The sequence below is a fragment of the Stomoxys calcitrans genome, chromosome 5 (assembly GCF_963082655.1).
Source record: "Stomoxys calcitrans chromosome 5, idStoCalc2.1, whole genome shotgun sequence".
Taxonomy (NCBI): domain Eukaryota; kingdom Metazoa; phylum Arthropoda; class Insecta; order Diptera; family Muscidae; genus Stomoxys; species Stomoxys calcitrans.
In genome coordinates, this window is record NC_081556.1 from 80234988 (window position 1) to 80258088 (window position 23101).

A 23101-nucleotide genomic window follows, 5' to 3' on the forward strand; every position below is an offset into this window, starting at 1 on the left:
TCACATTGTATCTTCATGCCCAGAACATCAAGAGCATCTGACAGCTCAATATCTTGAGGACTGGGCCTATGGTGGAATGAATATGAATGACACAGACTACTGTCATCGGCAAATGAGTAGACTGGATTCGAAGTCTGACCCAATAGATCGTCTGACCCGGCCGTGCTAAGTTCGGCCGGGCCGAATCTTATATACCCTCCACCATGAATCGCATTTGTCGAGTTCTTTTCCCGGCATCTCTTCTTAGGCAAAAAAGGATATAAGAAAAGAGTTGCTCTGCTATTAAAACGATATCAAGATATGGTCCGGTTCGGACCACAATTAAATTATATGTTGGAGACCTGTGTAAAATTTCAGCCAATTCGTATAAGAATTGCGCCCATTGGGGCTCACGAAGTAAAATAGAGAGAACGATTTATATGGGATCTGTATCGGGCTATAGACCGATTTAGACCATAATAAACACGTTTGTTGATGGTCATGAGAGGATCCGTCGTACAAAATTTCAGGCATATCGGATAATAATTGCGACCTCTAGGGGTCAAGATGTCAAGATCCCAGATCGGTTTATATGGCAGCTATATCAGGTTATGAACCGATTTGAACCTTATTTGACACAGTTGTTGAAAGTAAAAATAAAATACGCCATGCAAAATTTCAGCCAAATCGGATAGGAATTGCGCCCTCTAAAAGCTCAAGAAGTCAAATCCCCAGATCTGTTTATATGGCAGCTATTTCAGGTTATGGACCGATTTAAACCATACTTGGCACAGTTGTTGGGTATCATAACAAAACACGTCGTGCGAAATTCCATTCCAATCGGATAAGAATTGCGCCCTCTAGAGGCTCAAGAAGTCAAGACCCAAGATCGGTTTATATGGCAGCTATATCAAAACATGGACCGATATGGCCCATTTACAATACCAACCGACCTACACTAATAAGAAGTATTTGTGCAAAATTTCAAGCGGCTAGCTTTACTTCTTCGGAAGTTCTTTCGTGCGTGCTTTCGACAGACAGACGGACGGACGGACGGACAGACGGACGGACATGGTTAGATCGATATAAAATGTCACGACGATCAAGAATATATATACTTTATGGGGTCTCAGACGAATATTTCGAGTAGTTACAAACAGAATGACGAAATTAGTATACCCCCATCTTATGGTGGACGGTATAAAAAGGGAAGGGGAAAGAACAGAGCCTTGTGGCACACCTGCGGTCAATGTATACTCATCTGATGAGAACCCATCTACAAAAACTCGTATAGTGCGGTCTCTGAGAAAGCTCGATATAAATCGAACGAAGTTGTTACCGACACCAAAAGCGACAAGCTTTGATAAAAGTGCAACGTGCCAGACCCTATCAAATGCCTTGGAGATATCCAGAGCAACAACCTTACTGTCACCAAACTGGTGGATAGGGCGACTCCATCGTTTCGACAAAAATGCCATTAGGTCTCCCGTAGAGCGATTTCTGCGGAACCCATACTGTCTGTCGCTAAGAAGGCCATTGGACTTAAAGTATCTGACAAGATGATGGTTAAGTATACTCTCCATAACCTTGGAGAGCGCGGAGCATATCGCAATAGGCCGATAATTCGCAGGGTTGTTCGCCCCACCTTTCTTGGGCTAAACGTTCGCAACCATCCAACGCGCTAGGAAAACACCCGCACGGTAAGCAAGGTTGAAAAGTTTGCGTAGTGGACGAGCAAGCGTCGAAGAACACTTACAAAGGACAAGTGTTGATATACCATCCGGGCCCGGAGATTTATTCACGTCGAGATCCGCAAGCAATGCTTCCGGCTGCTCTTCACTCCAAAATCGGCAATTCTGCTTATTTACGTACCCATTGAGCCAAAAATGAGCTTCGTCGCTCAATGGAAGAAGCCCGCGATGAACTCTCTTAAAAGACCACAAACTTTGATAATAAAATTCAATAATTTGCAAGCCTTGTTCGTTTGTAAGACAATTCATGGTTAAATTATAGACCAAACTGAAGATGTTTGACAGTGAAACAAAATACGATAAGTGCGTGACATGTATAAGCCAGGGTTGCCAAAAAGATAATAGCTAAAAAATCACCAATTAGCTGCCATATAGACCAATCTGCCAATTAAGGGTCTCAACCACATAAAAGCTGCATTTATTATCCGATTTCGCTGAAAGTTTAAATAGTGAATTTTTTAAGCCTCCCGTCATTCGACCAGAATGACCAGACTATATTTAGATATAGTTGTCATAAAGACCGATCTTAAAATTGTGGGTCTTAATCTTTATAAAAAGCAGATTTATTGCCAGTCTTCGCTGAAACAAAATGCAAATTTTTGCAAATTTTGCCCACTAAGGAACAGGGGCAAACTTCTCACATATCAATGAGAGCAGTCCGATTTAAGTTTTAAGCTCAATGATAAGGGCCTCCTTATTACAGCCGAGTCCGAACGGCGTGCCGCAGTGCGACACCTCTTTGGAGAGAAATTTGTTCATGGCATAGTACGTCACAAATGTTGCCAGCATAAGGAGGGGAAAACCACATTTGCAAATTTTTTCTGATAGTCTCGCCAGGATTCGAACCCAGGCGTTCAGTGTCGTAGGCGGATATGCTAACCTTTGCGCTACGGTGGCCTACGCTGAAACAGTGATTTGTATAAGAGTTATCGGGAGCTGAATCAAATATTATCCAGTCCATCCCCATATCACTATGGACAGGGGAGTGGAGTTTTAATAATATAGGATGATTCATATATCCCTGGTGGAGGGTATTCAAAGTTCGGAACTGCCGAACTTAACACTTTTTTTACTTGTTACTTAACCACATTGTCTTTTGTAACTTTTATTTTAAGTGACACTGTTGTAAGAAGCTAACGACATTCATTTGCTATGCCTATTGGTTTTAATGAACATGGAAAATTATGTTCAAAATTCACAACAACAAACTAAAATACAAAGTTTCCGTGGCAACGCAGAAGAATATGGAAAATGTAAGCAGGATTAGTGGTAACATTTGAAAGGCGTTTAGGTTAGCTATTAATAGCAATCAGCGCAGAACATAAAGACCAATTATGAGTGCATTTAAAAACTTGTCAAAGCTTGAAAATTTCAACATTTGCATTCAAATGACATATAGAAAATTTCCAAATTATTAAAGAGGTCAATCAAAGTTTGAGTCGTTAAAATTATTTGGAAGTCGTTATAGGCCATTTAATGTGGGTTTTATCTACAATTGTAAATGAAAATTCTTGGTCTCACTAGGTTAAAGAGAAAGAACATTTGGAATTAAGTTCAGGGGGTGTAGTGTGACGAATTTTATAATCGTCTTTGACATTTATAGCTAAAATTTTTAACAGTGTTGAAGCGAGTTCAACAGCCTAGCGGTGAAAACCTCTCTTAACACTTATTTGGAATTATGGCTATGAAGACTTCATATGGACAAAGTTAAGTTTGTTGAATGGACTTGATCTCTCAGTCACATCTTTTGAGTTTGTTGACTTCCCCAGTAGATTTGATCTCTCAAGTGTAATTTATACTAAAATAAGATCTCAATGAAGTATTTGAATTACGCTTAATTATAAAAGTAATAGACTAGTATATCATAATGTAAAGGATCAAAAGATAAAATGGAATTGATTAAAGAAAAACCAGTATTAGTTGTTGTTATATGTGGAGGTGGCGATCCTCATTCATAACCTGTGGACACGACCTGAAGCTAGCAGCTAAGCTTCTCGTGCTAACAATGAACACCACACAGTTTGGAGCTCAAAGTTCCAGCATGTGTGGTACTCAGAGTTATCCTGTGCCGGGACCAGAATTAGTAATACTGACTGGCAACACAGTTTGGAAAACTGGAGTAGCCTGTAAGCTACGAGCTCTGTTTCTTTCTCTTTTTTGGCACCCGTCATCGACTAAACATCTTCTAAAAAGAAATAAACCCCCCCTGTGAATTTGAACTCTGTGTTTTTTATTGCCATTGTGACTATGTTAGTACACCTAAGCGGGAATCTTTTCTAGAAGTGAAACTCAGTTCACCATATCCAGCTCACATTTAGGGAGCCTGAGTTCTCAATTATTGCCTACAAGCGTCGTTTAGGAACATAAGTTCAAGTTCGTGACAAATTATTCATAAGCAGTACATCCAAATCTGAACCGATCTGAGCCAACTCACTGTCCCAAATTTCAGCAAAATCGGATAATAAATGTGGCTTTTATGGGCCTAAGACCCCAAATCGGCGGATTGCTCTATATGGGGGCTATATCCAAACCTGGACCGATCTGAGCCAAATTGATAAAGGATGTCGAAGGGCCTAACGCAACTCACTGTCCCAAGTTTTGGCAAAATCAGACAATAAATGCGCCTTTTATGGGCGCAAGACCTTAAATCGGAGGATCGGTCCATATAACGGCTATATCCAAATCTGGACCAATCTAGCCCAAATTGAAGAAAGATGTCGAGTGGCCTAACATAAGTCACTGTCGCAAATTTTAGCAAAATTGGATAATAAATGTGGCTTTTATGGGCCTAAGACCCCAAATCAGCGGATCGGTCTATATGGGGGTTATATCAAGATAAAGTCCGATATAGCCCATCTTCGAACTTAACCTGCTTATGGACAAAAAAAATGAAACTGTGCAAAGTTTCAGCTTAATATCTCTATTTTTAAAGACTGTAGCGTTTTTTCAACAATCTGACGGACGTACAGACGGACGGACGTAGAGACGCACGGACATAAAAAGGCATTTAATTTGACCGGGCCGAACTTTGGATACCCACCAACTCGGCTATATATGAAAACCCCATTTCGTCACAATCCGGTGAAAATTGGATAACTTATGCACCCAAATTCGGCACGGACATTGAGTGGTCTTATAAATATAAGTTACTGTTCAATTTTTTATTTCAAATTTCAACAAAATCTAGTAATAAATAAAGCTTTTATGAGCTTCAGACCCTTAATCGGCACATCGATCTATATGACAGCTATATTTAAATACAGTCCGATCGTTACCATATTTGGGTCGGATGTATGTTGGCCTAAAACTACTTAACGTTTCAAATTTCAGCGAAATCAGATAAAAAATAGAGCTTTTCTTCGCTTCAGACCCTTTAGCGGAATATCGGTCTATATGGCAGCTATATATAATTGTACAATAGTACGAATCGAACCACATTTGGGACGGATGTCGGAGAACTAAGATTACCCACTGTTTCAAATTGGATAATAAATAGAGCTTTTATGGGCTTCAGACCCTGCATGGGCAGATCGGTCTATATGGCAGCTATATCAAAATATAGTATGATCTGAACCATATTTGGGTCAGATGTCGGGAGGCTTTAGATAACCCACTATTTAAATTTCAGCGAAATCGAGTAATAAATAAAGCTTTTATAGGCTTCAGACCCTTTATCAGGAGATGGTCTATATAGCAGCTATACCTAAATATGGTCCGATTTGATCCATATTACGGTCAGATATCAGGATCCATATTACGGTCAGATATCAGGATGCCTAAGTTAACCCTCTTTTTCAAATTTCAGCGAAATCGGATAATAAATAAAGCTTTTATGGGCTTCAGACCCTTAATCGGGAGATCGGTCAATATGGCACCTATATCTAAATAAAGTCCTATCTGAACCATATTTGGGTCCTGGGTTAGGAGGTGTAAAACTACTTACTGTCGCAAATTTCAGCGAAATCGGTTAAAAAATAAAGCTTTTATGGGCTTCAGACCCTTAATCGGGAGAACGGTCTATATGGCAGCTATGTCTAAATATAGTCCGATCTAAACCATATTTGGGTCCTATGTGGGAAGGCATAAAAGTATTCAATATTTCAAATTTCAGCGAAATCGGGTAATAAATAAAGCTTTAATGGCCTTCAGACCTTTTATTGGGACATCGGTCTATATGGTAGCTATATCTAAATATAGTCCGATCTGAACCATAGGTCAGTTGTCGGGAAGCCTTAGAATATTCATTGCTTCAAATTTTAGAAAAATCGGATGAAAAATAAAGCATTAATAAGCATTAGAGCCTTTACCGGCAAATCGGTCCATATAGCAGCTATATATACAAATATGTTCCGATTTGGCCCGTTCAAGAACTTAACCAGCGTGCATCAAAAATACGTATCTGTGCCAAATTTCAGCTCAATATCTCAATTTTGGAGGGCTGTAGAGTGATTACAACAGACGGACGGACAGACACACGGACATGGTTAAATCGGCTTAGAATTTTACGAGATCCTAAATATATATACTTTTTGGGATCGGAAATTAATATTTCGATGTGTTGCAAATGGAATGACTAAATGAATATACCCCCTATCCTACGGTGATGGGTATAAAAATCAGATTTGCTCACATTTTTAGTTATTCCATACGAAAATAACATTCAGGTGTGATAGCAAAATGGATGAAGAATTGTCTGTTAATTGACAATTTTGACAAACATTCTAAATCATATGTCATGACATGAAAGTGACATGTCATAAGACGACTACATGCCGTGTAATTACGGCGTTAACTGCTTTTCCCGTTTTTGAGTTGCTATTTTTGAACTATGTAAACTTTCGAAAGCATCCACTTATGAACAATCATAACACTTCTCAATTGACGATAATACTATCGATAAATGACTCACAAATGTTATCGACTTTCCATCAACGACAAGTACTGTCGCAATGTGCACACATACTCACTCACCCATACACAACAGGTGGTGCTAGGCCAAACAATAGACACTCTGTAATGCAAAGAGCTAAAAAACAAAAACAATAGCAGCCAATGTATTGTCAATAAACAAACAACAAAAAGCTACGCCATTAGCACAAAGTAGGTATGTATTTTAAACGAATTAATGACGAAACTCTCCGATGAGCATCAAAAGTGAAATGTTTACTTTTTTTGTTAATTATTTTTCACCAACGTGGCGGTTATCTGAATTCCTAAAATAACTACCAGGCAACTCAACCAACATGCGTCATGCTGCCATATATGGTGCGTCTGTAGCACGGCAAGGGGGGAAAACTTCACGAAAACAAAGTATAAAGGCCATGCAATAACCTGTTTCGTGCAAACTAATCTCAAGTACGCAAAGAAGAAGAAGAAGAAATAAACGTGAGATATTTATTTGGGAGATGAATAAACGAACCAAAACATAAGAAACCTGTTTTTAAATTGCTGTCACCCGGCGATTCGCATTGAATTGTTTGTTCTACAATTAGTTAAAACGATAACGCTGCTGGCGGAGCCTTAGCAAAGATAGAAAGAGAATTTACAGAAGTTTATGCAGCATTGCTTGTATAGATTAGATTTCATTAGAAATTATGGCTTTGTATGGTAAAAAATAATTTATAACCTAGGCGGATGAAAAAGTCATTTGATTAACATTGTTTCAGTTAATGGTAGGCAAATAGAGTATGCCTTTAATTAACGTTTATTTATATTTATATTAATTTTTATATTTCATCATTATTTTAAATATGATGCGACCTCTAAATTGTTGTATAGTGTAAGCTGAAGCAAGATACGTGGAAGTAAGAGCTTTTGGTCGTTCGTGAAAAGAGTAAAGGGTAGTCCTTCATCTATTCCAACTCTTGTTAAGGACGATCAAACGTTCACTGACCCGGTTGATAAGGCTAACCTGTTGGCTGATATATTTGCAGGGAACTCTTCCCTGCCCGATAGCAATCAACCACTCCCCTCAATCGAAAATGTCTCTGGTGTCATGCCCCAAATATTTTTTCGAACTCGTGGAGTTAAAAGGGTTCTTTAGAATCTAGACGTAAATAAATCCCCGGGCCCGGATGGCATACTTGTCTTACGCAAGTGTTCTTCGACGCTCGTTCGTCCATTACGCAACCTTTTCAACCTTGCCTACCGTGCGGGAGTCTTCCCGGCGCGTTGGAAGGTTTGCGAACGTTCAGCCAATATCCAAGAAGGGTGAGGCAAACAATCCTGCGAATTATCGGCCAATTGCGATATGCTCCGCTCTCTCCAAGGTCTTAGAGAGCATGGTTAATCACCATCTTGTGAGATATTTAGAGTCGAATGGCCTTCTTAGCGACCAACAGTTAGGGTTCCGCAGAAATCGCTCTACGGGCGACCTCATGGCACTTCTGTCGGAACGTTGGAATCGCTCAATCTACCAGTTTGATGAGAGTAAGATTGAGGACAAAAGGCGGGTTATGAACGATACACTCTGCCAGGATTTGCTGGCCATTTCTGAGTGGGGTCGAATGAAACGAGTAGATTTTAATGCACGGAAGACTCAGTGCTGCTTGTTGCCACAAAAACGATTTGCTGACCCATTACGATCATCTTTGTCTATCAACGGTGTGGATGTTGAGCAATAAGAAGCTCTCGATGTTCTGGGCATGAAAATACAAAGTGATGTCCGTTGGGCTAAACATGTATTTGAAGTGTCGAAAGAAGCATTCAAGTGTATAGGCTTCCTTAAACGGTGTAAGAATTACTTCACTCCGTCTGATCTTCGTAACATCTACATCACTTTCACAAGGCCGAAAATGGAGTACAACTCATATGTATGGGCTGGAGCTTCAAAAACATCCCTGGAGCTACTGGACCGTGTACAGAGGAGAGCGATGGCGTTGGTGGGAAAGTGGGGTTTTCAACTCTATTGCCTCCTTCATCATCGTCGCAATGTGGGTTGTTTGGCGCTGTTCTATCGGTACTTCCATGGTGTGTGTTCGTTTGATATTAGTCTTCTTATTCCTGATGTAAGGATGTATGTCAGGGATACTAGACATTCGAGGAACTCACACCCGAACCCACATCGATTGGCCAGCGGGCCGCACAATGCATTATAGAGAGAATTCTCATTTCGCCCGACCCGTTCGTATGTGGAATCGACATCCGGTTAAAGTTTTCCCCACTCACTTTGACATCCTGAAATTACAAGCTGCGAAAAACATTTGCTTGTTTATTTAAAAAGAAATTTATTAGTGATAAAGAGCATCCCGCTTACGTCAGAGTAGCAAGGAAGCACAACAGAGATGAACTGACTTATGCAGTTATCTATATGACAAGTGAATTAGGTAGGATTCCGCCAGATCATCCCTACGCTGCGTTCTGCGTCAGCAGAATATATTGATACCTTTCAAAAGCTCGTCGGAAGTATCCATACTTCCTGGGAGGGAGCGAAGCTTGATCTGGTGAGAAAAATTAACATCCTCTACACAACGGCGATGGTCCGCATTAAGGGATGGGGCCGGACAAAAGAAGTAACCGTTGAGTAAAGCGGACGTATTTCCATTTCGCTCCTCAAAAAAATATCCGTATCTTGGAATATGTACTACCTATTACGAAAAAACACTTAAGCCTTTTAGCGTAGGCTTCAAATGGACCCCAAAGACCTAACAGCTGCGGTGACATGTTGGCATCAGACATGTTGTCCGCCCCTCCTATAGGTGTGGGTGCTTTGGCATATGTAGTCGAGAGGAACGCTTCAAGCGCACAACCAGTCGTCAGACAAGCGAATGAGAAAGAGACGGATAAAACAGAAGGATGCGCAACTCATCCCCAGCCTTTATGTAAAGCTGCAGCTTCCGATTTAGATTCAGGCAGCGACAGTGTCAATAAAACAGTCATCGCAGCCGAAACGGGTGATGAGGACAGCGGGATGACGCCAGTAGTTGGGAGGGTTTTGCTCTAGCAAAAAGATCTAGAAAGCGATCCGGGGCACGACGAAAGAGACAGAGAAATATGCACCGGCAGCGCAATCGGGCGAAAGTCCAGGAAGCTGAAAGGGATAGAACTGACATTCCAAGCACTTCTTCGGGATCTGGAAAGAGTATCAGATTTCTCGAAGAGCATAACACTGCTAAAAAGAGCTTCCAGCTTTCAAGTACTCTGGGAAAACCAAGCCAGCAATCCCTCAATGGAGACTCCGGACAGAGTCCTGCGGAGGTACCCAAAGTCGGAAAAGGTACGAAGGAAGAAGCGCGCACGGCCCCTGAGTCTTCATGGAGGCTTGTGACTTTCAAAGGAGGCCACAGCCGTCACGGAAGGAGAAGATGGTCGTTGAACAAAGTAAGGAGCAGTCCTCTTACGCCAGAACCACAACGGAGATGAGATGACGTATGCAGTCATCCGGTAGGATTCCACCAGATCATCGGTACCAAGTGGAAGTTAACGAACGAGTTTTCGATCATGCGTTGATCTCTGAAGGGGTTCCACCCATGCGGATTATGAGCTGCGAGTATAGAATGTATATCGTTGTTTGGCTAAGACTAAAGGCGTACTAGGGGAGCAATCTTTTTCAAGATTGGAAAGAATAGGATAGGCAAATATCCTTATATTGTGACATCAGGCGCTGCAATGGCGGGTGATTAAATACCGCCTAACGAACAGGAGGCTGACGACGAGGCAATGACCGTCTGATGTATTGAAACATCAGGCAGTACAGGGACGGGAAACTCAATACAGTCTCACGAACAGGGACTAGAAAATGGAAACATTACGCTCTTTCTCATGATTCGGAAGACAAGGATAGGCAAAGAACCTTATACGAAAATATCAGGCAGTGCAGTGATAGGAAGGGCAAATGCCGCCTAGTGAGCATGGAGCAGTTTCGCATTCCCACTCTCAAGATTCGCAACATTGGGAATGAGGTCCGAAACTTTATTACAGAGCATGTCGAAAAAAAGCGGAAGTTTATTAGGGTGTGTAATACACACGGCCTAGGAAAACAATAAGATAATCAGAGGCGCAAAACGTGCCTTCTGGAAGATTTTCTACAAACAGGTCGATAGCGTTAATGACGCCGATGCTAAGTGAAGAGTATTTGACGCACCACATTTCCTCAATAGAACGATTTGGATGTTTGACAAGGTCAAATACTTGTAAGTGATTTTGGGCAGGAAACTGAATTTGAAGTGTCACATTCAGGAGCGCACCGAGAAGTATTATAGATGTTGGGCATAAACATTTTACAGTTTTATCCCAGCAGATAATTGCGGTTTTATCAAGTAATTAGTACTGTCCCATTTTCGGCAGACTTTTAGTTGTTATAGCTAACATTTTTGCTGTTTTTACTAACAAATTTCTCTGAGTGACAGATAATGTGTGTGTGGGCCAGGCCACATCTTCGCGGTATAATCTAAGTGACGATAAGAAGCGTGGAAGGAATCGAAGAGGTTTCCGTTCGGATTCCCGAGACGTCACTTGAGGTCGAGTGCGAGGCACTGCTGCCAGCGCCACAGTCCTGGATTGACGGAACTGCTATTTCCATCTATAAGAGCATGGTACACAGATGGATCAAAGCTAGAGGACTGAGATCTGTTTTCGACGGTCCGACCATATTCAGATCCTGGCGACCATGAAATGCGTAAACTTGGTGAGTTCGAAGCCTTTCGGGGTGATGCAGTACAAGTTCAGGGCGTCGGCCAAGAACGCTGTGAAACAGAGAAATGGTCTGTAGGACGACGAAAAGCCTATGTGGGGGATAAGGATCATGAGAAGAAGAGTTTATTATTGAAATGAAGTAAGGAGGATATCAGTATAGCTTTCGGTCTCATCTATGTATAGGGCATGTGGGGCTGATGATGACACGTTGGAGTATCACCTATGTCATTGCGCTTCAATTTGTATCTGATTTTGGTATATAAAAACTGCTGAACTTTTGCAACTTCAGAAATTAGTCCAAATACTGAACAAATACTAAAGGGCTAAGCACGTCGTTTTTTCGATTAGGCTATATTGGGTATATGAACATCGTTTACCTATATTAACAGCTATCTAAATGTGTGGCCCAAGATCGGAGTTAAGTGGGTAAAGTTAGGCAAAAAATGTGTTTTTGTTTTGTAATTGCATTTATCTGGTTTCCTAGATCTGCGTAAGTAAGTAAGTAAGAACCTCTAGCGAAATTTTCGATACAAATGCGTTGACATACTCTAAACGAAATTTTCGTTAACGTTACCGTTACCGAAAATTTTGCTTGCAGATACGAAGCTCAAATGAATTTGTTTTGCGTTACAGGGTGACATAATAGGCATTGGTGAAATAAACCAAAAAAAAAAAAAATAAAGTTATTTGCAAATATAATCGATTAATTACAGCACATATGTACTTAATTGGCCAAAAATGATTAAAATTCGGGCTAAGTTATAAATCGATATTTGTCGCCATCTTGTATTCTGCACAACTATTTTTCAGTGGCGACTAAATGTCTTGGCTGCACGCAAAAATTTGTCTTGAGGTGCATAGTTTGCACAACTTTAATAAGACTTTTATGTTCTTCTATTTATAATAGGAACAGATAACCCTACGATCTGCAGCCGGACAATATCCGATTGTAATGTAATGCGTATTCATTGGGACTTTTGTTTGTTTGCCAAATTTCGAGCAGTTCCTAAAAAACATTTGAAGAATGTTTTCTTGAAGAAAATTTTCAGTTTCCCTTTTAGACAATATTTAAATATTGCAACGGCAACCCTGCGTTATTGGTATGCTTCGCCATCACTGTCGATGACTGATTGTGTTCATGTCGATTGGTTTGTTTTCATTTCTTTTGTTGTTTCTGCAGACTGTCGAATCTGACATGCGTTACTTATGGTTTAATCGTAGTACACTTGCCGCAGCACTTCACTGCTTTTTCCACGGAGCTGGCTGGTGTCGGTTAGCCAGCCACCTTTGTTGTGGGACAAATGGGCCATTTAATTGACATGAATTTTGTTCAATTAGATGTTTTGTTGTTGGATTTTTTTTCTGTTTGCCTGTGCAAGGGGGTAGTAGGTTAATAGGCACTTACCACATATCAAAATCAGAACATCCAAACCAACTCGACACAAAATCCGTTTATTTGTTGTATCCATTTTGATGAGGTAGACTGGAGTTTCACTAGAGCCGTTGGCCTGCGTTGGATTCAAGCGATTACGTCCACTATTATGCTGAGGGCGATTATTTTGGCTGAGACGAACTTCAATGTGATTATTGTTATGATTAGCTACAGCGACGGTATGCGAGCGAGCACTTTGAAAATAGTCCGAGGGGAGCTGTGTCGTAGGGGTTGCACTATTGTTGTGTTGGGATGCGACGGAGACCGATAAACCGTTACGCGACGACGTTAACAAATCGGTGGTGACCGATGCCGACAAAGAGTCTTCTGGCAACTGCTGATAGCTTTCTTCCGGCCGACGTAGCGGTGTTGTTTCACTCGCAGACGAATCGTTACTCATTTGTAGGCTGTTCAATAGACACCACGCTTGCTTGCGAATTCTCTCAGTGGGGAGGAGAAACACGGGAAAAATATTTGACGTGAGAAAGAGCGAACGAAAGAGTTAGAGCACTTGGCTGCGAAAAGCTTACGGCCGAGTATTTTTTGTTTTTATTTCACTGACTTTGAACTTGATGGCAACTGTGAAACTAAAAGAGAGCAAAGCATTCATGGATTCTCGCGCTCTACACTTTGATGAGCTTTTGCTAATGCTTTTGTAGAGGGGGGGGGTAACTAAAATTGGCGGTTTGTTTTATGTGTGGTGGTGTGATGTCTTCCGCTTTTGTTTTGTTCACTTCATACGTTGCCAGTTTGTTATTGCCTCGTTTGTTTTTATTCGATTGCCTTGTCGGAGTAAACGTGGTTGTGGTTGTTGTTGTTGCTATTATTCATTTCACTGGGGGTCCCGCATTATGCGCGCAAGCACTTATCTGCGTTGCTTTTTTTAGCTGTCATTTGCTTCTCGTCACAACAAGTTGTTCGTTCGTTGGTTCGTTCTGTTTGTCAGTTGAAGACGGCTTAGTGGCAGTTCTTCATTCATTTGTGTTCAAACAATCAACGGCCATAAGTTGACATTCGTAATTTACAGAAAGAGTAATGGCCTCGTCCTCACTCAATGGGCACCGACATGATTCATTAGCGCGGCCTTAGGTGAGATGCGTTTAAATCCTGCAAAATATAACAACAAAAAGGAGAACAAAGAAAGGATTAGGCGATTGTTAGCGCTGCGATAAGAAATGTCAAAAGAAAAATAAGATCATAAAGCATTATGAGATGTTTGTTGTATTCAGATTTATTTATATACGAGGGTTGTTTGGAAAGTTTTCATGTTTCATGTTTTAGTCCAATCGAAAACGAGCCGCTATAGAACAAATTGAAACCGATACGCCAGATCGAACCTTGACAACAGACAACCGTGGACAAAATATTATGGCTTAAAAATGGATTATGAAGATATCAAATCCGTATCTTATAGAAGGAAGGAAGTCTGTGGTCTGTTCTAAAGACTGAAATAAATAAGTAAAAAACGTGTTAAGTTCGGCAGTGCCGAACTTTGAATACCCACCACCAAGGATATAATAATCATTCTGTTTTATTATAACTCCACTACAACATCCATAGTTATATCTAAATAGGGGGCGGTCTCGATCATATTTTATTCAGGTCCCGAGAATTCATATACAAGTAACATTTTCAGCGAAATCAGACAAGAAATCCGCTTTTTATGGGATTAGGACCCTAAGTTAGAAGATATGTCCGTACGACAGCTATGTTGGGAGGCTCAAACAACTCACTATTTCAAATTTCAAAGAAATCGGGTAATAATTAAAGCTTTTATGAGCTTTAGACTCATAATCGGCATATCGGTCTATTTGACAGTTTTATCTAAATATCGTCCGATCTTTACAATATCTGAGTCAGATGGCGGGAGACTTCAAGCAACTCACTGATTTACATTTCAGTGAAATCGGGTAATAATTAAAGCTTTTATGGTCTTCAGACCCTTTATCGGGAGATCGGTCTATATGGTAGCTGTATCTAAATATAGTCCAATTTGAACCATATTTAGGTCAGACGTCGGGAGGCTTAAAATAACCCATTGTTTTAAATTTTACCGAAATCGGGTAATAATTTAAGCTTTTATGGGCCCAGACCCTTTTTCGGGAGATCGGTCTATATGGCAGCTATATCCAAATAAAGTCCGATCTGAACCATATTTACGTGAGATGTCGGGAGGCTTAAAATAACCTCCTGTTTTAAATTTCAGCGAAATCGGGTAATAAGAAAAGAACCTTTTATGAGCTTCAGACCCTTTATCGGGAGATCGGTCTATATGGCATATCTAAATATGGACCGATCTAATCCATATTTAGGTCAGATGTCGGGAGGCTTACAATAACCCATTGTTGCAAAATCGGGTAATAAATAAAGCTTTTATGGTCTTCAGACCCTTTATCGGGAGATCGGCCTATATTGTAGCTTTATCTAAATATAGTTCAATCTGAACCATGTTTAGGTCAGTTGTCGGGAAGCCTTAAATTACTCACTGTTTCAAATTTCAGCAAAATCGGATGAAAAATATAGTTTTTATGGGCATTGACCCTTTATCGGAAAGTCGGTCTATATAGCAGCTACATCCAAATATGTTCCGATTTTGCCCGTTCGAGAGCTTAGCCTGCGTGCAGCAACAAGACGTTTCTGTGCCAAATTTCAGCTCAATATCTCAATTTTTGAAGACTGTAGAGTGATTACAACAGACGGACGGACAGACATACGGACATCGTTACATCATACGGACATAAACATAATTTGAAGGGTCGGAAATTGACATTTAAATATGTTGCAAATGGAATGACTAAATAAATATACTCCCTATCCTATGGTGGTGGGTGTAACAAGAAAAAAAGTGCTAAGTTCGGGAAGACCAAATCTTACATATCCTCCACAATGTGTCGCATTTGTCAAGTTCATTGCTCGGTATCTCTATAAACGCAAACAAACAAGAATTGGAGCTATATCAAGTTATAGATCGATTCCGATCATACTTGGTCTGGATGTTGGAGAACATAATAGAAGTCACAGTGGTAGATTTCAGTCAAATCGGATGAAAGTTGCGACTTAGGAAGTAAAATCGGAAGATAAGTTTATATGGGAGTTATATCAGGTAATGGACCTATTCAGACGTATGTTGAAGGTTTTAGGAGAAGTTGTAAAATTGTTTAGCCAAATCACCTAAGAAGTTTAATCTGGAGATCGGTTAATATGGGAGCTATATCAGATTATCAACCGATCTAGACCATACTTGACATAGTTGTTTCAAGTCAAAACAAAATACTTCTTACACAGTTTCAGCTAAATCAGATAAGAATTGCGCCCTTAGAGTTCTGAGAAGTCAAGGTTCAAGATTTATTTATATGGCAGCTTTAACATCCGATATTTCCAGCTTTAACATCCGATATTTCGTGCTTTCGACAGGCAGGCGGCCAAACAGAAGCGAAATCTACTTAAAATGTCAAAACGATTTATATAATATACATTTATACTTTTTTGGATCTCAGGTCAATATTTCGATGTGTTACAAACGTAATGACGAACTACGTTTACCTCCATGGTTGAGTGTATAAAAAACAAACGGTACTTTGCCGATACCTGCTGGTATTATTTTATTCACATTATTGGCAAACATTTAACACCATTTGGAGTTAAGTCAATACCAGAAGATGGAGATGGAGCCTTTACAAGCCGAAAATTTTGTCCGATTTGGCTGAAATCTTACATGTAGTATTTTGTTATGACTTCTATTCCATGTAAACTTCCATGTAAACCCGTCTCTCTATAATCCATGTTCGGTTCCTAGAGGTATGTGGAATAAAATAAAATTATGACCTTCAACTAAATTTTTATAACCTACACCACCATTGTGGTACAGGGAATAATTTGTTTGCAACGCTAAGAAGGAGAAGAGCTAGACCCATTGATAAGTATACCGATCGGCTTAGAATCACTTCCTGATTCGATTTAGCTATGTCCGTTTGTCTCGATTTTGTATGTGTGCAAAATTTCATAAAAATCGGTTCAGATTTAGATATAGCTCCCATATATATCTTTCCTCCCATATGGAGTTTTAAGCCTATAGAAGCTACAATTTTGGTCCGACCTTTAAAAAAATTAGTACGAGATGTTGTGTTTGACGTTGTCATATGTTTTTGTATAATTTTGTAGCAGAATCCATGGTGGTGGGTTCCCAAGATTCGGCCCGGCCGAACTTAGCACGCTTTTACTAGTTAGAAGTAAATATAAATATTTTACGATACTTTAAGGAGGCCACCGTAGCGAAGAGGTTTGCATGTCCGCATATGACGCTAAACGCCTGGATTCGAATCCTGGCAAGACCACCAGAACAAATTTTCAGTAGTGGTTTACCCCTCCTAATGCTGGCAACTTTTGTGAGGTACTATGCCATGTAAACTTCTATCCAAAGAGGTGTCGCACTGCGGCACGCCTTGCGGACTCGGCTATATAAAAGAGGTCCCTTATCATTGAGCTTAAAACTTGAATCGGACTGCACTCATTGATATGTGAGAAGTTTGCTGGGCAAAATTTGCATTACTTTAAGGTAGATGAATATAAATTTAAACTTGACGATATATCTCATATGATGAAAGATCATTAGTGTATTGTGCTTGACCAAGATGTAGATTTAATTTTTATATACACAAACGACATGAAATGAAATTGCAATTATTTTCAACGTTTTTTGTTTGTTTGACAATGGGTGAAAATGAAAATGGCATTAAAACAACTTCGGTTTGGTACTAAAGCCAATACTAATTGGGTATTTAAAGCAATTCCTGTTGGGTAATAAATCTAATAACAATTTTAGATACTATACGGGGTTGCTACACTATTAATACCGTCTTGCATTGAAGGGAGCAATTTTTCTCTTAGTTTGGAGGCTGAAGAAGTGTATAAGGAAGATTGATTTATAGGGGCCCTTGAAAGACATACAGTGATAGAAAAATGATGATGCTTTGCCAATACCTGTTGGTATTTTTTTTATTTTTCAATACCAGGTGGTACTGTTTTGATACCAATCGAGGTTGATTCACGAGGATTCTGGGCAGAGTATCGTTTCGAATCGGAGATGCCGCTTTCTAGTCCTAAATTGTTTGTTGAAGCTGCTTCTGCAGGGAAAAGGAGCCTTATTTAGGAAGTGATGCTAATGCATGTCACCAGATATGGGGACGTTTGGATATCAGCGAAAGGGGTGAGCTGTTATCGAATATATTACAAGTTGCAATCTGGCGATTGTTAACAAAGAGAATAAATCGACCTTTATTACCAAAAAAAGGCAGCATGTACAAGGTACCACCTTTGTATAAACAGAAGGATATGCGACTGGCAAGTGTTGGATGACTACAGCTTCTCTGATCATCGTTTTATTAGTTTCAGCATTGGCGAAAATACTGCAGAAGTGGTACCTCGGCTAAACAGAAGAAAGGCGGATTGCGATAAATTTCGGCACATATTCGGCACGACTGTCCCTTCTAGATCAGAAAAAGAAGTGGAAATTATGAAGGACATAGATATAATGGTTAAGCCGATCACGAAGGCACTGAATGACTCGCTTGTCTCAGCATATCCTAGTGCCAAGCCAAGGGGCAAACAGCGACCGCCATGGTGGACCCCAGATCTGGTTGGTCTAAGGAAGGGCTGCAAAAAACTATTCAACAGGGCGAAGGCTATAAGGGCACCACACGATTGGGACGTCTTTAAGACTGAGCTAAGAAAATACAAGAGGGAGCTGAGAAAGGCTCAGAACAAATACTGGGTGGAATTCTGCAGCTCCGTGGAGGATACATCTTCCTTATTCAGAAGTCAGAGAATGTATGGACAATGTCTAGTGTGGAAACACTAAAACTTCTCGTTGATACACATTTCCCAGGAAAAGTTTCGTAACATTCTTAAAGATATATATATATATATTTCATTTCCAGAGAACGCAAAATAGGTGGGTGTTTTGCTGGACAGGAAATTGTACTTCAAATCCAACATTATGGAAAGGGCAAGAAAGGCAACTCTTGTCTTATGCACCTGCAAGAGAGCCATTGGCAAATTTTGGGAGTTTAAAATGCTTTTCATGCACTAGGTAATGCTATACGATGTTGTGGTCTGGTGGACAGTGCTTTAAAAGTCCACCTACTGCTATTAATCTGCCGGATTCAAAGGATGGCTTGTTTATGGATCACAGCCGCGATGGGGACGATACCATCTGATGCAATGAATTTAATGCTAGATCTAATGCCTCTGGACATAGTGGCGGGGCAAATTGATGCGACCACTACTGTGAGGATAAGGGAGATATCTCTTTGTTCATGTTTGACTATTCAATTTAAACTTTTGACCGGATTTGCAAGGTACCATTGTGAGTATATCTTATATGAGAAATGAGAAACTCTGTGTCCTTTACGTCACGTCATTCCAACTGAAATATAATAACAAATCCTTTTATAGAAACGCTAGCCTTAGATAAGAGCTCCTTATTTACTGATTCATCAACATGTTTGCACAAGCAGCGGGTGTTCCGGTTGCACAGATACGAATACGATCACGGTGGTTTCGTGCAATACCGGATGAGCCAAAGGAAATGGCCAACAGTGGCGCTCGCAGACCTTCAGAAGATTTACCATCAAGAATGCTCGGCCTACTGGGTCACTGGCAGTTCCAGCACTAGGCACCGATGGGTGGGACCAATTTGCCATGCATCTTAAAAAAGTTACGATTACAGAAACATCAACAAGATATAATGGAACCGACAACCCCCCATGACGACCTATGGGTTCAGAATGATTGGAACATGGAACGTCTCTCAAAGGCATCGAGACTTCACCAAGTCCAGAACGAGATGTCAAACACAACCCTGACTTCTTCGGTTTAAGTGAAGTACGATGGCCGCAATCCGGAACTATGGATCTTTGAGGAAGCTACCACTTCATATTTTCAGCAATGAAATCCACTGGATAAATAGGATCGGTCTTTTACTGTCGCCTATCATATAATGTTATATCTGAACGCATCACGATGGCAAAATTAAATTCATAATTCCCCAAGATGTCCATTGTACACAGCTACGCCCCAACCGAACCCGATGACGATGTAAGAATTTATGAATTCTATTCCCAACTCGACTCAGTGACACACTCTGTACCAATAAGTGACATTAAACTTCTTATGGGATATTTTAATGCCAAGGTGGTCAATAACAACAATAATCTACAATCAATCATGGGAATGCAAGGACTTGGCGATACCAGGAATGACAATGGCGACAGATTGGTTGATTTCTGCGCAAGAAACCGGCTTTTTATTGGAGGCACAAAATTCCCCCATTAAAAAATATACACATATACTTGGGAATCACCAGATGGAAACACCCATAATCAAATCGACCAATTACTTATCAGAAAACTCCTTCTGGGTTCGCTGATGGATGTGAAAACTAGACGAGGAGCCGACATCGATAGTGACAACATGCTTTTAGTGGCCACTCTACGTCTACGCACAGCCGTCATGCAAAGGACTCAAACAATAAGCACAAAGTTCAACCTTTTAAGCCAAAAAGACCACAAAACAGCGCGCGAATACAAGCCAACATTAACGGAGAAGCTGCAAAATAACACCCATACATGGGTCGACATAACAGCAGCATGTACGGAGGCGGCCACCTCTATCATGGGCATTGCACGACGATCCCGAAAACCATGGATAAGCAACGAAACTATAGAGGAAATAAAACAGCAACCAAGAACGTAACCTCCGGCCTTCTTAATTCCCCTGTGTGCCGAAACCCACGTAGGTATATATCTACGGCCCCACCCACCTGCGAAGACTTTGAGGCCGTTCTGATCTCACTCAAAAACGGCAAATCAGCCGGCCCTGATAATATACCTGTTGAACTGTTGCGGTATGGTGCATACCCCATAGCTCAAGAGATCACCCCAATTATCATGGAGGCCTGGAATACAAAAGCTGTCTCCACGAAATGGAAGAAGGGGATCATGGTCCAAAAAAGAGTGACCTCACCAAGTGTAAGAACTGGAGGGTATTACATTGTTAAACGCAATAAATAAAGTGATGGTAAGTCTTCTTCTGCAGTGTACGTCGCCTGCACTTGACAGAATTTCGAGGTTTCGGCCAAGACGTTCTTGTGCCGACCACTTTAACTTCCTGTGCATAATCATTGAACAGTCTACAAATACAAATTTTGCCCATGAACATTCCAATGAGTGCAGTCCGATTCAAGTTTTAAGCTCAATGATAAAGGGTCTCCTTTTTATAGCCGAGTCCGACTAGACTAGTACCTCAAAAATGTTGCCAGCATTAGGAGGGGAAAAACACAGCTGAAAATTTTTTCTGATGGATTCGAACCCAGGCGGTCAGCGTCATAGGCGAACATGCTAACCTCTGCGCTACGGTGGCCTCCCATTGAACAGACTGCCGAACTTAATACACACCAATTCCTTTTATTCATCGACTTTGAGCTTGCTTTTCACTCAGTTTCGAGGAGTTCAATGTGGAGCATGCTGTTGAATAAGGACATCCCTGAAATAACCGGCATACTAATTAGGGAACTGTATAGGACTGCTAAAATTTCAGTCCGTTTGAATGGAAAAGAGAGCTGACCTTTCGAGATCGACAAAGGAGTGAAGCAGGGTTGCATCCTGTCACCGAAGATTTTTTAAATTTAACTAGACTACGTATTAGGAGAAACTAATGCTGACTTCCTCGGATAAATCGACTACGCGGATGATAAATGGCTTTTTGCACATAATCGAAACTGGAACAACTGAATGAAAATGGCGCCAAAGTAGGCCTGGGGATAAACATAGCAAATTAGTGACGATAGGAACATAAAATCTGACACCGCTCACTATAAACGACCATATCAGTGAAGACGTTGACAACTTCTCCTATCTTGGCAGCAAAATAACAAAGGACGGAGGAACAGAGGCAGACATACGCGTACGTATCAACAAGGCTAAAAGCGCCCTTCTTAAACTCAATAAAATTTGGAGATGCAGTGACTTCTCACATAATACAAAAGTCGCTGCCTACGACAAATACTTCGAATTTTCTGGCCAAACCGTATTTCAAATGAAGAATTACAAATAAGAACAAACACTTCCCCTGTGGATTTAGAAATCTGGAAGATAAAATGTACTTGGTTGGGTCATATCCTATGCCGGCAGCGAGATGATATAGCGAGAAACGTCCTAGGGTGGAAGCCGCAAGGACAGCAAGGGAGGGGACGCCCGAAAAACACATGGATCTGCTGTACAAAAAGAGAGGTGAAATCAACCCATGTATCGTGGAATTAAGTCAAGGCTATGGCCAACGATAGAGCTCAATGGAGAGATCTTGTTAATGCCCTATGTTCAAACTGAACAGTTTACTGTTGGCCATGTTTTATTGTAATATATTTATTATACTCCAATCTCGGTACCGATTAACTTGAAATTTTCATACTTTGTGAAGGTTGGTCTGGAAGGAAACAAAGACTCTATACATTTGTTGATATCGGGAGGGGGGCGGACCCTCCCCCTTACCTAAAAGTTGTACCACAAAAATAAAAGTGGACCGACCGGGAGTAGAGTACGAATGTCATAATATGGTCAGGAATTAGGATTAGTCTTTATAATTTATTGATACCGGAAGGGGGCGGACCCTCCGCCGTTACCCCAAAAACACCACCCAAAATCAAAAGTGGACCAATAAGGACAGTATGGGTATCAAATAAAAAGTATGATTGACTAGATAACGAATCTGGAATACAAATTCATGTCTAAGTATAGGGGGTAACCCCGCCCCCACAAAAACGCCCAAAATGGGCATATTAGCCAATCACGGATATATGGGACTCGGTTGGTTTGTTTGTTCCGTATAGACCTAAAAACGGCAGAATCGATTTCTTCGAAATTTTCTCAATATGGTATTAACATTTGAGTTTAAGTACCCATCGGGATGCTCCAACCCCAAAACTCCCCTAAACAGGCATATTGGATGTTAATTCAATATGGGGCTCAAATAAAAGATATTCGGAAGAAGATTTCGAATCTGTCATACAAAATCAGATCGAAGTATAGAGGTCCCGCCAACCGGCAAAAACGCCATAAGACCCATTATGACTATATGACACTTGGCTGAACCGATTTTCTAAAAATTTTCATGAATTGTGTACGTTTGTTTGGAAGGAAACGTAGGCTATATAAGTTTTAGATATCGGGTGGAGGCGGACCCTCCCTCTTACCCCGAAAATGCCACCCATATCCGAAAGTGGTACCATCGGCACAATAAGGGTATCAAATGA

The 23101-nt window shown here is 40.6% G+C and overlaps 1 protein-coding gene across 2 annotated transcripts in view; it reads right to left on the reverse strand.

Moving 5' to 3' along the window:
- Window positions 1–23101, reverse strand: part of LOC106080698 (putative phosphatidate phosphatase) — a 234762-nt gene that overhangs the window by 145098 nt on the left and 66563 nt on the right. For both annotated transcript variants that reach the window (XM_059368511.1, XM_059368512.1), the window contains exon 2: window positions 12769–13902. In XM_059368511.1, the coding sequence (XP_059224494.1) occupies window positions 12769–13195 (427 nt within the window). In that variant the 5' untranslated portion in view covers window positions 13196–13902. The remainder of the gene's footprint in view (window positions 1–12768; window positions 13903–23101) is intronic.